This window comes from Kogia breviceps, chromosome 3 (genome assembly GCF_026419965.1).
Source record: "Kogia breviceps isolate mKogBre1 chromosome 3, mKogBre1 haplotype 1, whole genome shotgun sequence".
In the NCBI taxonomy this organism is placed as follows: Eukaryota; Metazoa; Chordata; class Mammalia; order Artiodactyla; family Physeteridae; genus Kogia; species Kogia breviceps.
The window spans coordinates 142173261-142189319 of NC_081312.1; the positions used below are offsets into that span (position 1 = coordinate 142173261).

The 16059-nt window shown below is 40.1% G+C and overlaps 1 protein-coding gene across 2 annotated transcripts in view; it reads left to right on the forward strand.

The window, feature by feature from the left end:
* The window catches only part of MYO1E (myosin IE), a 214987-nt gene that overhangs the window by 120376 nt on the left and 78552 nt on the right, over nt 1-16059 (forward strand). For both annotated transcript variants that reach the window (XM_059056186.2, XM_059056187.2), the window contains exons 5-6: nt 9866-9953; nt 13693-13782. In XM_059056186.2, the coding sequence (XP_058912169.1) occupies nt 9866-9953; nt 13693-13782 (178 nt within the window). The remainder of the gene's footprint in view (nt 1-9865; nt 9954-13692; nt 13783-16059) is intronic.

Sequence of the window (16059 nt, forward strand, 5' to 3'; positions counted from 1 at the left end):
AGCCTTGGCCCTGAGTTTGTTTTTTTAATTGAAGTATAGGAGACGTCCGGTAATATGCACAGGTGTGTAATATAGTGATTCACAATTTTTAAAGTTTATACTTCCTTTATAGTTACTATAAAATATTGGCTCTATTCCCCGTGTTGTACCATATATCCTTGTAGCTTACTTTATACATATTAGTTTGTACTCCTTAATCTTCCACCACTATCTTGCCCCTCCCCACCTCCTACTGATAACCACTAGTTTGTTCTCTCTGTGAGTCTGTTTCTTTTATGTTATGTTCACTAGTTTGTTGTATTTATTAGATTCCACATATAAGTGATGTCATACAGTATTTGTCTTTCTCTGTCTGACTTGTATCACTTAGCGTAATGCCCTCCAAGTCCATCCATGATGCTGCAAGGGCAAAACTTCTTTCTTTTTTATGGCTGATGAATATTGCATTGTGTGTATATACTACATCTTCTTTATCCATTCATCTGTTGATGGACACTTAGGTTACTTCCATGTCTTGGCAATTGTAAGTAATGCTGCAATGAACATTGGAGTACATGTGTCTTTTCCACTTGGTGTTTTTGTTTTTTTCAGATATATACCCAAGAGTGGAATTGCTGAGTCATTCTATTAGAGTAGTTCTATTCTTAGTTTTTTGAAAAACCTCCATACTTTTTTTCCACAGTGGTTGCACCAATCTGTGTTCCCACCAGCAGTGTATGAGGGTTCCCTTTTCTCCACATCCTCGCCAACATTTGTTAGTTGTGTTCTTTTCAATGATGGCTATTCTGACATGTGTGAGGTGATATCTCATGGTGGTTTTGATTTGCATTTCCCTGATAATTAGTGATGTTGAGCATCTTTTCATGTGCCTGTTGGTCATCTGCATTTCCTCTTTGGAAAAATGTTTGTTCAGTTCTTCTGGCCATTTTTTATCAGGTTGTTTATTTCTTTGATGTTGAATTCTATATGCTGTTTATATATGTTGGGTATTAACCCCTTCTTGGTCATTTCATTTGCAAATATTTTCTCCCATCCAGTAGGTTGTCTTTTCGTTTTGTCAGCGGTTTCCTTTGCTATGCAAAAGCTCTTACGCTTAATTAGATCCCATTTGTTTATTTTTGCTTTTCTTTCCTTTGCTTTAGGAGACAGATCCAAAAAATATTGCTGTGATTTATGTCAGAGAGTGTTCTGCCTGTGTTTTCCTCCAGGAGTTTTATAGTATCTGGTCTTACATTTAGGTCTTTAATCCATTTTGAGTTTATTTGTGTGTGTGGTGTCAGGGAGTGTTCTAGTTTCATCCTTTTACATGTAGCTGTCCAGTTTTCCCAGCGCCACTTATTGAAGAGGCTGTCCTTTCTCCATTGTATATTCTTTCCTCTTTTGTTGTTGATCAGTTGTTGGTCCTGAGTTTTGCAAACATGTACAGACTTGATTTGTCAAAATAGCTGGAGTTGAGCAGCCTCAGGTTGACTGACTGGCCAACCAGACTCACAAGTGAGTGTGAATTAGACCCCAGTTCATGATTTTATAAGGAGAATTCTGCCTGTGGTGGACTGCTCTGTTGATTATTTCCCTGGAACACAGTCCATTAGGGTTGCTGGATTACCATTAGAGGGTTGGATTCCGAGCCGAGGGATGATCACAGTGGCTAATGTCGTCATGTCATGGTCCCCACTTTTATCTGGAGACAGTAGTCTGCACCTCAGTAGTCTGTTTACTTGGGGAAAACCCATCACGCCTGCTGTTGATTTTTCCTGTCCTGACTCCGTGTAGGCCAGCCGCTTTGTATTAACCTACCCTTTGTCCTGTCAGCCCCTACCATGCAGTAGGTTAAGTTCTATCAGGAATAAACAGCCAGGATCTGCCTTAATGTTTCCTGAGTCTTCCTCAAGGGCTCACTGGCAGACAGGTCAGGGAGAGTGGCTGCCGTTGATGCTGATTTCATCCACTGTGCCTTGAGTTCACTAATTTAACTTTCCAGGGATAGATATCTCCCATTCCTGAATTGCCCTGTTTGCTCAGTGCCTATAAAGACATCTAGGCTACCCTTCTCAAAATTCTCTTTCAACTGATTTATGGTGGGCCCAGGGCATCCAATATCTTTTTTCAAGCCCCCCAATTTATTCTAGTTGAGCACCAAGATGAAGCCTCCTGAAATCCTCATTCCCAGACTGGGTGATCTGCAGATAAACCTTCAGGCCTTGGTGATGTCTTGCAGGTCTCTGAGCAGAGACAGGATACCACAGAAGGCTGGTTCACAAAGACGAGTCTATGGGTAGAAAAGTGATGGGATCTTGAGCAAATACAGATATGTAGTGAGGTTATGAGGGCCTGACCTGAGTTGGAAAGGCAAAGAGGAAACTGATGTGTGACATTCCATAAGCCTCTGAAGGAATTAAAGGAATAAGAAGTGAATGTGGACTCCAGGCAGTGCCAAGAGAAAAACACAACAGCTGTAGCTACATTAGTATCATTGACAATGATGAGTACCTGAAGACACAGGTATCCACCTATGAGCCCAGTAAATGAGCAACCCAAATCTGCTTAACTCAATAGTTTTCTGTGCTCCAGAATCCAAAATTTGGATTTGTGTTTTAGAATTGCATATGTGGTACCTTTGGACCTATCAGAGACATCTATGCAAATTTACTGAATAAAATAATCATGGTGTGGTAAGAGGGGAAGGAGAAACAGCAAGTTTTTCTCATATTCTCTACCATCTCTGTATCACCAGACCAGACCTTGGCACTGTGGCCAGAGGCATTTCTGCAGCCCTTGCCAGCTGACCTCTGTAAAGACTTACAGGGTCTCAGAGAACGTTTATGTGGCAGTTTTATTGCTGCCATCAAAAGTGAATTCCACTTTTGCCCTGCATCAGTTCTTGCTGTCCTAGCACGTTTAAAAAAACGTGATGTTGATTTGAGAGCATCACATTTGATCCAGTTTCTAATTTTTTTTGCTTGAAATATTCTTAAGCAGTTGTTTTTCTGAAAAGTAGGGTGTTCTGTTCTTAATGTATACAACATTTGCAACGTCTTGGTAGGTTGTATCCTGAATCTGTGCCAAATAAATATTTTTTAAGAAATAAAGAGGGCTTCCCTGGTGGCGCAGTGGTTGAGAATCCGCCTGCCGATGCAGGGGACACGGGTTTGTGCCCCGGTCCGGGAAGATCCCACATGCCGCAGAGCGGCTGGGCCCATGAGCCATGGCCGCTGAGCCTGCACGTCTGGAGCCTGCGCTCCGCAATGGGAGAGGCCACAACAGTGAGAGGCCCGCGTACCACAAAAAAAAAAAAAAAAAAGAAAGAAATAAAGACGTGAGAGATCTTTTGAAGGCACATCAAAAGATTTGGTGACTGATTGAATATGAGAATTTTCATAGAGGAAAAGGAGATAGTTGTCACTATTGGATCTAAGATTTCTGAACTAGCTTCTTCAAGAGACATTTTGGATTTGGAATCCCTAAGGGTTGGAGGAGTAAAGATTAAAGATTTAAATAATTTTAAAAATCAGATCACTTGTAATATTTGGCTTATGTCTTATCTCTGCTCTCTGCCTCAGCACTGTCAAGTGTCTCATGGATTCTCAAGCTGACTTCCTGTCTTTGATGTATTTCAGGAGCCTTTTATTATTAGCATTGGAACTCTTTTCAGTTTCTTTCGGTCCACCCAATTTCTTGTTTATCCCAACACCAGCATCCTTTGAGGCTCCCTGTCCCTCTGGCCTGGCTTTGGGAGGCCCAGTTGGCTCACACCCCTTACTGTGGGGTCTGCATGAGGTCTGCCCTCTGGCTGTGGGTTTGAAGAGCTGGGGGCTCAAATGTGCCTTTCTACCCCAAGTTCCCCGACCAGGCTTCGTCAAAGAGTGTTATTCAGGAAGCCTGACTCATTAGCTAATTAATATATTATCTATAATCATAATAATAACCCCTTTTTAAGTATTTGCTTTGTATCTCAGCATCTTTTACTTATATCATTTACAACCTAGTAAACTAGATGTTACAACCCCCCTTTTTGCAGATCAGAGAACTGAGTCTCAGAGAGGTAATGAAACATGTTGAACGTCTCGCATTTGAAATGTGGCAAAGCCATGCATCAAGCCAGGGCTGCCTGGCTCCCCTAGTGCACTCTCTCCACTTTTCTCTGCTGCTTTGAGCCAGCAGGTGTCAAGTTGTCTGGTTAGTGACCTGTTACTGCCCATGGTCATGTGGTACAGTGGAAAGATCTCTGGGGTTGAGTCACGGGGTAGACTTGTTATTCTGTTCTGTCTAAAATGTGTGACTTCTGCAAGCCTCAGTCACTTCATCTGCAAAATGGGGATTCATACCTTAAAGGAAAGCTATTGAATAAGGAAATACATATAAAAAATTGTTTTTAACTGTTAAGGAGTGATGTAAAATACCTGGTAGTAACAGTAAAAGGAATTGCAGAGCTAATAAGTAGCTGAGCTGGGGCTGAAACTTGGTGTTCAGACTAAACATTGGGTTTTTCCTATTGCGTCAGGCTGGGCCAACGTGAGCGTTGCCCCGGGGCCACTTTCTTGGCAGACCGTAGGTGATAATTTTTTTTTTTTTTTTTTTTTTTTTTTTTGCGGTACGTGGGCCTCTCACTGTCGTGTCCTCTCCCGTTGCGGAGCACAGGCTCCGGACATGCAGGCTCAGCAGCCATGGCTCACGGGAGCAGCATGTGGGATCCTCCCGGACCAGGGCACGAACCCGCATCGCCCGCATTGGCAGGCGGACTCTCAACCACTGCGCCACCAGGGAAGCCCCGTAGGTGATAATTTTGTCTGCCTGACAGTACCAACTGATTTGGAAGAAATAACAGTTCTTTGTCTTATTCTCACTTCCCTCATTATGTTAATGAATTTTTACCATTTACTCAGTCAGTCGTGTTGGCATGTCTGATTTTGTATTTTATACTTTCAGCCTTTGCATGTATACTTGAGGCCCTATTTTTCAGTGTCATCACAAGCTCTGACAGATCACCCCTTTCTCTCCAGCCCTGGAACCCTTCAGATGGGCAACAGAGATGCTTCACTTCAGACTTATTTCTTTCCCAGGTTCAGTAGGGCTGCCAGGAAGGGTGTGTGTGAATTGAGTCTTTGGAGAAGTCTGTCCAGAATCTTCTTTGATGTGTTTCTCCTTCCCGATCGCATCTTGTCTTGTGAGCACAGCGATGCAGGCTATTATTATTTGTTAGCTCCGACTGTGTGTGAGATAATAAGTGTTTTGGCAGAAGCCTTGCTTCAAGGGGTGTGTATCAGTAAAAATTTAGAAACTAAAAGTTTGATTATACTATGAACTGTGCTATTCATGGAGTTCATTAGGATACTTTGTTGATTTTAATTGACTACCTAAATATAGACCTTCATCTGAAGCAGTATAGCTCAGGCTCCTGATTTATACTATCTCAAGTCCTTTCCTAGTGATGTCACTCACTAGCTCTGTGGCCCTGAGCAAGTTGCTTAGCCTTTTTCATCAAATAATGGGAATAAGAATAGTCCCTACCTCACACGGCTATTATCCAGATCAAATGATTGAAGCCCTTAGAGCAGTCCTTGACATGCCTTACCCACCCAGCGGACACATGCTACAGTGAAAACATCTGCAAAATTTTAGTTTGCTTTCAGATCTCCTTTGGAATTGATGTTATTTCTCATCTGGACTCTTTTCAGTCCCCAATATCTTTTATAACTGTAGAATTAGAAAAAAGTTTTTAAACTATCTCTGTGTTTTTTACCCTTGGGTTATACCTTCTGAAATAAGAGTCAAGTTTAATACTAATATGTCCCTATATAAAAAAAGAAAAAAGTCAGGTCTAAGAGAGTAGGACCCAGTGGGAATTTTCATAACTTCATTGTCTTATCAATCATTCATTCTGGGCAGGAATGCCGCCCTCTGATGCTTGCCTGCGTGTGTGCACATACACACACACACACACACACACACACACACACACACACACACACCCTCATTCCCCTACCTGGCTAATTTTATCTGTCTCGTTGAAATATAAGTAGTGTGACTTGACTTAGCTCGTGCATTTCTTTAGGAATCTTTTCCTATTATAAATTCAGGAATCCCTAAAACTGTACCCATATCTCCAAGGTGTTATCACAGTGTTGGTGCACTTGCCCTCCAGGGCAGGAGACACATTTCTTCCCAGCCTTGCCCTTGGCACAGGGAGGCACTTAGTGCATGCTGGGTAAGCAAGTGCACATACAATTTTTGTTTTAAATTTTTATCCTTTCTAAAGTGCAAATAAATGTAAAGTAGGCAGAGCAGCATTTCAATTACATTAACTTGCACAGTTATAAGGGAACAACAGCTAGTGTGGTAAGAACCAGCAGAGATATTTTGAGACTAGCAAGGGGGAGATAGGAGGAATGGTCGACTCTACCTGTTCTCTGGGATACCCACCCCCAAATACGACTAAGATATTTTTACATTTGCTAGAATCAGTTGAACTGAATTGAAAACACTATTGATTTTTAAGTGAGGAATAACCTTCGGACTTAAGAAAAACAATTATAGTCTTTGAATACAATTATTAATGTATCATTGTAAATAGCGACCCCCCACCCCACTCCGAACATTCTTTCCATTTCTTTGAAATTTTAGCATATGTTTCCATTTGTATAGTGAATGCAGTCAGAAACATTACATTATTTCCTATTTGAATTGATGTTTCCTATGAAATCTGTCTTGACTGCGTTTTACATTTGTTTAGCTGGTCCCCAGCCAGCTATATGAGAACTAGGGAGTTTGTTAGAAATCCTTATTTCTAGGCCCTGTCCCTGGAGACCAGGATTGATTCAGCAGGTCTGAAGACAGGCCCAGACATGGGCATTTTTTATGTACTCTGAGGATTTGATAGGATGCTGGACTTAGGGACCACTGGGGCATTTTTCTAATTTTAAGGCACATACATTTCTAGAGTATTTTTTGGTCCATTTTAGAAGTCAAGTGAAGGCACTTAAGAAAGGCCTTATAACCATAAACAAAGCAAATTGCTCTAATTGCTGTGAGATGCAAAGCATATAATTTCACATGTGCTGTATAATCTGTCTGATACCTTCACATTCTTTTAACATGGGTTTTAGTCCAGGGGAAGAAACAATTTTTTTCCCTGAAGGGGCCAATGTAATTACGGTTATATATACCGTAAGCTTAAAGTAATTATGGAGCACTCCATCCTTGTACCATATTCTGAGCAAATTACCGGCCTCTGATCAATAAAATTTCTTTTTAAGCATCTGTAAATTGAATCCAAGAAATGAAAATTCCGATCAAAGTTCAGCCATAACTAATTATTTTAAATCTTCTGAAAAATATCAGTGTTACTGAGAATGTAGTTGTCCTGTTAATGTACTTGGCATACTTATTTTAATATATGAAATGAGTTACTTTCCATTATTCTTCCTTTTTTTTCTTTCAACAAAAGACACAAAACATTTTATGTCTAATCACACTACTAACCAAAGACAGAGGGGACATGACTATACTTTCATTTAGTAATTCTAATAGGATTTATTGGGTTTTTTTTCCTTTTCTCTTTTACACACACAACTTTCTCTAAGGAATTCTAAATACGAAAGTTGTTTACTCATGACATAGTAATAATCTAAAGAAATTAATCCTGTTGATTATCATTGTGATGTGCGATCCCACTTTTTCTGGAAATGCTGGGTGGTTTTTTTTGTTTTGTTTTCTGTTTGTTTTTTTTTCTGTTCCTCTTTTTTTTATTTTCCTTGGCCACACTGCACAGCATGTGGAACTTCCCCAACCAGGGATCGAACCCATGCCCCCTGCTGTGGAAGCACGGAGTCTTAACCACTGGACCACCAGGGAAGTCCCATATTTTTAAAAAATATGAAATATATGGGTAATTGTCTCTCTCAAAACTTTAAACCTTAAGAGAAATCACAGCAAAAGAAACAAGAATCGTCCAGATATCAGCCCCCCAACAAGTCAGAACTGTTTCTTTTTCCTTGTTCCATTTCTGTTCTTGTCCATACATTATTTTTACATAGTTGTAATCATGTTATAGGTACAGTGTCTTCTGCTTATGTTGCCCCTTAGCCTTAATTGCATTGTTTTTATGTTGCCACATAGTTTTCTAATTATTTTAAATGTCCGTGTAATAATATATCGGCTGGTAGTACCATTGTACTCTTGGAATTTCCAGTATTCTTGAATGTTCACGTTATTTACAACATTATAAAATGGAGTTTCATTGTTAACAAACCTATGCTTCAAATGAGTGAGAATGCATGTTTTGACCTTGCATCTAGGGTATAAATCTTCTGATTACACGGACCATTTGGACAGATAACTTCCTCATGGAGTTGTAATATTTATTATACCTACTTGTGCCTGTGAGTAAGCATGGCTCTGTAATCAGTGTGACACGTCATCCCAGGCTCATTGGCTTTCTACTTTCCGCCATATCTTATGAAATACCAGTTTGGTTTCTGTATTCATGTGACCTGGAAGTCAGGAGCTGAGTACTAGGCTCAATGAGTTGCACAGATGGAGTCAGACCTTTAGAAGTCCTCACAGAGAAGGGTTCCCTCATTCTTCCCTATAATCTTTCTAATTAAACATATAACATATTAGTTCAAAGAAATTCAACAGAGTTCTGAGTTTTGCTATGGTGGTGACTCTAATCCTCGTTTTGTTTTGTTTTGAAATAGCTAATTATTTCCAAATTTATTTCAGTTTCCTTTTGGGGATGGGGGCCACCTGGCTTGGTTGGACCCTAAGCAAGTGTTTGCTCTTTTCTTGAGTACCTAAGCAATTGGTAACAGTTCATTAGGTTGGGTGTTCACAGAATATTTGCTCTGTACCCCAAAATTCTTGATCACCAATAGCAAACAAAAATAGTGTCTTAGGGACTCACAGCAGCCTGAATTTTTCATGTTAAATTTCACCATTATTTTACATGATAATGGATTCCTTTCATCTAATTCTATCATGGAAATACAAAGGCTACCAATAGAGAAATGAGAAATCTGACTGACTTAAGCATGTTTTGAATTGAGGTCGTCATCAGTTCAAGGGGATTTTGGGGGAAGAAACAGGAATTTTGAAGATCTGACTATACGGTATTAACAAAAGACTTTCCTCATGCAGTAAGGCCACCAAACGGAACTCGTCTTTCTTACGCAGGATGTGATTAATATTACCTCATCCTTTAATTTTAGAACTTCTAAAATAAAGTTGCTTGCATCAGTTCAAGGCACATGGTTTGAAACCTGAGAGTGCCTACTTTTTCTTTTTCTTTTTTTTTAATTACAGAAGAAATATGTGATTACTAAAAGATTGGAAAATATAATGAACTGAAAGAAGTCTCCCACGGTATCTTTTCCTTTACCAAAACCTCTGCTAATATTTTTCTTATGTGCTTTTTTTTTCTTTACAGTTTTTTAATGCTGTTTTACATATAATTTGAATCTGATCTATTTCACATAACACTACTTTGTGTGCTTTTCTCCCGCAATGTTTACAATCTTCCTGTCGGTTGTAATCTGTCTAGTCTGTCCTTCTGAGGTTCCGTAATGTTCCTGTTCATGCTTCCTCCTATTATTGGGCATTTAGAATGCTGAATTGTCTGTCCCGTACGCAGAGATGGTTATCAGAACCCTGGCCCACACACCATGTTAATAGTGATCATACAAGTCATGGAGGTAACCTGATCCTGCTGTGATTTAACTTTTTCAACCAGTATTGTGCATATTTTACTGAATTCCTTTCTGCCTGTTTCCTTTTGTTTTTGGTTTTGTTTTGAGGGGGTCTTTTCAGAGGAAAGGGAGCTGGTCATGAGCCACTTCACAGGTGGGTATTTTTGTCTTTCTTTCCTTAGTGGTGAAAGTGGTGCTGGAAAGACAGTGGCTGCCAAATACATCATGAGCTACATTTCCAGGGTGTCTGGAGGAGGCCCCAAAGTCCAGGTGAGCTGGTGCTATGGCCCATTTTGAGACTCTGCGCTGTGTGAAAGTAAGAGGCTCCATTTGCTGTTTAAAAAAATTTTTCTTCCACAGAGAAGACATTGGTTTTATAACCAAGAAACTTGAAATATGCAGAGAAACAGCATGTTATGGGCTGGAGATGCCTAATATGTAATGAGTATTACATACAATCGATGAAAAGGTCACAAAAGTAAAATAAACAAAGGGCATGAAAGCCATCTCATAGAAAAGGAAATATAGATGACTCTTAAAACATGAAAATTTGCTCACCCCCATGATAATAAGAGAAATGCAAATTAAAATTACTCTGAAAAACTATTTCTTAACTGTCAAAATGGCAAAAATTTTGTAGTATTTTAAACACTGCTGGTAAAAACATAGGGGCATAGTCTCTCTAACACATTACTGGTAGGAACATGAACTAGTACACTTCTGTGGAGGGCCTTTCGACAATATTTTTCAAATCTATAAGCATACACCCTTTGACTCATGAATTCTGCTTGGGAGAATTTAACCTTTAGGTGTCCTGAAATGTATACAAAATGATACATGTGTAAAGATCTCTGGTGTGACATTTTTTGATGATGGAGAAGACTGGAGACAAATGCTCTTCAGCTGGTGATATAATTTATGGGGAAATAATTTATGGTTCATAATAGACTAGAATATTAGACAGCCATAAAAAAAAGAAGCTTCAGGTACTGATGGGGACTGATCTTCAAGCTATATCATGAATTGCAAAAACCAGAGTTCAGAACATTGCGTATTAATGTGCTACCATTTGAGAAAAAGGAGAACATATATTTATAATATTTACATTTGTTTGCATATGTATAGCATAGCTCTAGAGGGATACATAACAAGTTGATAATAGTGATTTCTCCAGGGAGGAAACTGGGAGACTGGGGGAGGGGCATCTCTCCATGTAGAACCTCGCATACCTTTTATTTTGTATGTTACTTTATTTTTTGGTAGGTAAGAGATGGATTTATTTAGGGAGATAACACATTCCATAGGCAGAATGCGGTCTGTCTTAGAAAGTGAGAGTGGCTGCGAACCTGTCATTTTTTTGAACGATGTGAATAAATCTCCAATTCAAAAACTTTACAGAGATTTTTAAATGGAGAAAGGAAAGGAAGGAGGAAGGATTAGAGCATTAGCAGGAAACATTAGGAAAGTGGGGAAACCCAGAGAACAAGGACACAGGAGAGGGAGAAAGAAAAGGGGGGGGATTATAGTATGGGCAGAGAAGGGGCAGGTTCAAGAGGACAGTATGAAGAAAGCAGTAGGTGCAGCCTTTTCTGTCTTGAGTTTTACTCGTTGTTGTAGTGGAATCAGCATCAACAGGACTGGTGAAGCCCCCCACCCCAGCCCCAGAGAGCAGTGGAGGATGGCTGCGGGGGCTAAGGTCCACAGGGGGCTCCCCAAACTCAGCTCATCACTGGCACAGACTGCTGGAAACTTTTTTTATTATTATTATTAGAAATCATGATCCAAGGTAGATTTCACCCTAAAGATTAATTTTTTAGTTAGAATCATTTAATGTGATGTTATTGCCCTAGTCGGCTGTAGACTTTAAAAAGATACATCGAAATTCTGTTTATTATGGTTCTGTCTACTAAATCAATAGTGCTCCATCCTGTCCTGGAGGATCAGAATGCTTAAGGCGGAGGCCAGTATTCCTTACACAGAGTAAAAGGGTCTTAGAGTGGCCTCCTCTGCCAAATGAAAGGAAGATCTAGAGCAGCACCATCCAGTAGAAAGATGGTGCATGTCACATGCATAATTTAAAATTGAATAGTTACAGTAAAAAAAAAAAGGAAAAAGCGTATGCGATTAACTTTTTAAATATATTTTATTTAACCCAATATATCCCCACATTATTTCAGCATATAATGACTAATCAATTAATGAGCTATTTTACATTCCTTTGTGTCCTAAATCTTTGGAATCCAGTGTGTGTTCTACACTTACAGCACATCTCAGTTGGGACTGACCATGTTGCATGGGCTCAGCAGCTTCCATGTTGGACAGTGGGTGCAGCTCTAGGACTTAGGTTAATATGGTACAGTCCACTTGCTTTTCTCCATTTGTGTGATCATACCCTATCCACAGAAGGTGGACATGGAGCCAGGAATCCAGGATGCTCTTTTGTGTATGGGATGCTCCTTTAATTCATTCTTTCTCCTTTCCCCCTATATGCTTACCACATGCCACAAAATTTTGTTGGACATCTTGATAGTTGATGGAGGGACGGATGGATACATGCATAAAGATTCCCAGTTACAAAGTCAATAATTAAAGAAGGAAAGAGACAAGGAAGGGTCTTTCTTTTGTTCTGTCCCTACAAGAAGTTGAGTGTTGATAAATGGTGTAGGCATGCCTGGCCATCAGACAACAAGTATAAAAGATTAATGAAGACCCACAAAGTCAAAATTAATTTTACAAAGAAGCAAATTTTATATAAATCCATGAGTTTTTAAAGGAGGAGGATGCTTAGAAGTATCTTTCTAAGCTTTGAAACAGACTTCATGGAGGGACCATACATGATTTACTCTTCCTTCCATTGCTAACGACGTGGGCCTGGTTGATGGAATTCCAGTTCTCAGTCCTCTTCTGAAAGTTCAGGCGGTGCCAGAGGGGCACTTTGGCTGTTACATAGTTAGTAGTTAGTGCCTTCATCTAGTCCTGTTTGCTGCAGGCGACGACCTAGTGGCCAGACTGCAGACATTTAATGTTGATTTTTCTCTTCCTGTTTTCCTATGAGGACAAGGATACGGAGCTGTTGGCTTGAAATTAGTCAGTAGCTAAAGAGCACAAGCCAGAGACTTGTTATTTCTGGAACATGTTTAACCATAGCATGTGAATAATTAGAAGTACAAGAAATGACTCACTTGTTCAAAATCCTCTCCAACATCAACTCCTATCTGTTGAGCTGTCTTTGCCCATGGGGTGTTTTGTACTTTTCAGTCTGACATCAAATTGGGGTGTATGAAAACCAAATTCTTCCCCTCCAGTAGGCCAGGAATTGTTCCACACAATCCATTGTCAACCCTTGTTGCTCAAGTGGAAAAGAACTGGCAAAACCTGCAGCACCGGGGAGCTGGTTAGAAATGCAGACTCTCGGGCCCCACCTCAGACCTACTGAATCAGCATCTGCATTGTAATGAGATTCCCAGGTGATTCACACACAATGAAAGTTCGGGAAGCACAAGACTGTGTCCGCAGCTTTGTTTGGGGAGGAGAAACTGTTCAATTTCCCTCAAGGAGCCTCTCACTTGCAGTGAAGAGAGGGAGTACGGGATGCAGTAGGTGGGGAGAGAAGTTGAGTGGAACAGGAGTAGTGACAGTAAAGCCTCCAGTCAGAACCCAAGGAGATGCCCCGTCCTGCCATGATATCCCGTACACAGGGAGCACGGGATGAAGTTGCAGCATCCGATGTGGAAACCCAGTCCGGGAACGTTTGTAGATCCTGATTTACGGTGGCACCCTGGCTCCAGAGAATCCTGCATCAAGTCAAGGGAGCTGGAAGGCATGACCACACAAACAGGGTTAGGTCTGTCAAGAGGAAAGAGTAAATCCTCCAGAAATTCCCAGGGACTTGGATTTGAGGCCTCTCACCTTCACCACATTCAGAAACCATGTCCTTGGGAAAGTCTGGCTTTACATCGTGGAGTAGGTGTTCGCATCTTCCTAACCTGTGGTCTTTTTGCTGTGACAGCACGTCAAGGACATCATCCTACAGTCCAATCCGCTGCTGGAGGCCTTCGGGAATGCCAAGACGGTCCGGAACAACAACTCCAGCCGATTTGTGAGTTTCTTTCCTATGATAGAGAATGTCACCTGATTGATGATGTTGACATTCCTGATTTAAGTCCTGTGTCCCGGAGGAAATAGGGGGTTTTCACACATCATCAGGAGGCTGCCTTTTCAATCTTTTCCTCATTTTCTCTAGCAGCGAGCTGCCAGGCTTCAATTTGCCCTTTGACTCAAGTTATTTTTGAGCCTTGGGGATGTAAATAAGATAATTTCTGCAACCAGTTCTCAACTTGAGTTGCCTTCCTAAGGAAAATGGAAGTGTCAACTTTGGTCTTGGAGGAGTTTGCTCTGGGCCCTGGAGAAAAAGCCTTCTTTCCCTGACAAAGAACTGAGGAGACTAGATCCCAGGTCTTGTCGCCTTGCTTTGCTTCATAGAACTTGGTCTGTGGACGCTGAAGGAAGCACTTTGATCCTCCTCTCTGTCAGCCAGAGGGAGCCGACTGCTTATCACACCCCTCTTGGCTTTGTGTGTGTGTTTTTTGCATGTTCATGTGACATGATGACATCTAAAAGTGACTGGACTTAGCCTAGAGATTCCTCCTAACTGGCCCACTTACCCAAGGGAATGAAAATATCAGGCGAGTGCCTGAATGCCTATTGAGATGTTTTTTTGAGTGTCTCCCGAAGGGGTAAATTGGAAGGCTGGCAAGGACAAATATGAATATATGCCCCTTGACAAAAAGCCACATTTACAAAGAAATGAATGTTTGCTCAGTAGCTTTGATTTATGTAGATTTTGTATCTTATCTCAACCATAGATTATGTCTGGCAGTAAAGCATTTAGGGAGCCATCTGTGAGGTGGATTCTGGACCATTTTAAAATAAATAAGTGAGAATTTTGGAGAAAAACGATTTCTTTTTTACCCTTCTGTTTTGGAAGGAAGCTTCCATTTCCAAGAGAATTCTTGTTCAGTTCTCATGCAGTAATTGTTAAGCTCCCTGGTGAGTTTTATCTGTCAGAATTATCCTCACTTTCCTCGCTGTTTAATATTATTCAAACTACTCATTTGTTCATCTCTCGTTTTCCTGCTCAATGCCAGTTGTCCATCTCAATCTGCCTTGTAAAGATGGACTTGACCAAATTTAACTCTCTAGCTACCCATCCCCCTTCTTTTGCCTGCCTTAGAGAGCAGGGAGATAACCATATCAATATTTTCCTTGATATTTCCAATATAAATTATTTTTTATCCTTGGACAAGGAGGCTACAGCAGTCAGTTTTTGTAAAGCAAAACAAAAATACCGAGCATTTATTATTTTTCTGATTACAGAATTTCGTACAACCCTGATAGAAAGATAGGAAAACTATACAGAAAGGCAGTTCTCTCTCTCATACACACACACACACACACACACACACGTGCACACACATAGTGGAGTCTGGTGGGGCATCAAAAGATGTTCTCATTAATAATGAGAGAAATGTAAATTAAAACCGTATATCATTTTCTGTCTCTCAAATCATGAAACATTAAGAAGAAAAGACGCTATTGGTTGAAGACTGACACGTCCCAGGAGAGCGATTTGGCAATTCTTATCAAAGTTTAAAAGACTCATTGTCTTTGACCCAACAATACTTGTAGGGTGTAATATCCACGTTCCCTGTTAATAATGATTTATTTTAAAAGATATCCATAATGTTAAATTTTTTGTAAAAGGTTACAAAACAATATCTATAATATGGTCCTATTTATTTTAAAATGCACATTTATATAAAGCATAATTAAGATGTATGCAAATCCAAGTTTGAATATCCTATTACAGTGATTAGTAGGAGGAGGTAGAAGTGGCATCAGGTGGGATTATGGGTAATTTCACTTAAAATGGATATGTAGTGTGAATCATAAAAATTCATCTATTTCCACTTATAAATCTTTTCAAGTTTTAAGAACTACATTATGAAATATTTCAAATACTATTTTAAAATATACAGTGAACATTGGGGTACCCAGTACCTAACTTAAGAATTAAAACAGTACCAAGAGTTGAGGTTTCTTTTCATTTACTAATGGAAGTATCATATCCTTTCTTTACATAGTTTCCTCTTTCCCCCAGGCTGTTTTACAACAAAACTAAACTTTTTGCTCTGTCATTAGGGATTTTGCCTTTTATATTACAATTTTGAGTTGTGTATAAGCATTTCTGTTACATTAGAACAGTGATTCTCAAACTTGGCCACATATACAAAACACCCAGGCTTTTTACAGCTACGCCTGTCTGGGTGCCAGTCCCTAGCGACTGACTTACTTGTTTGGGGTGGCATCAGGAAGC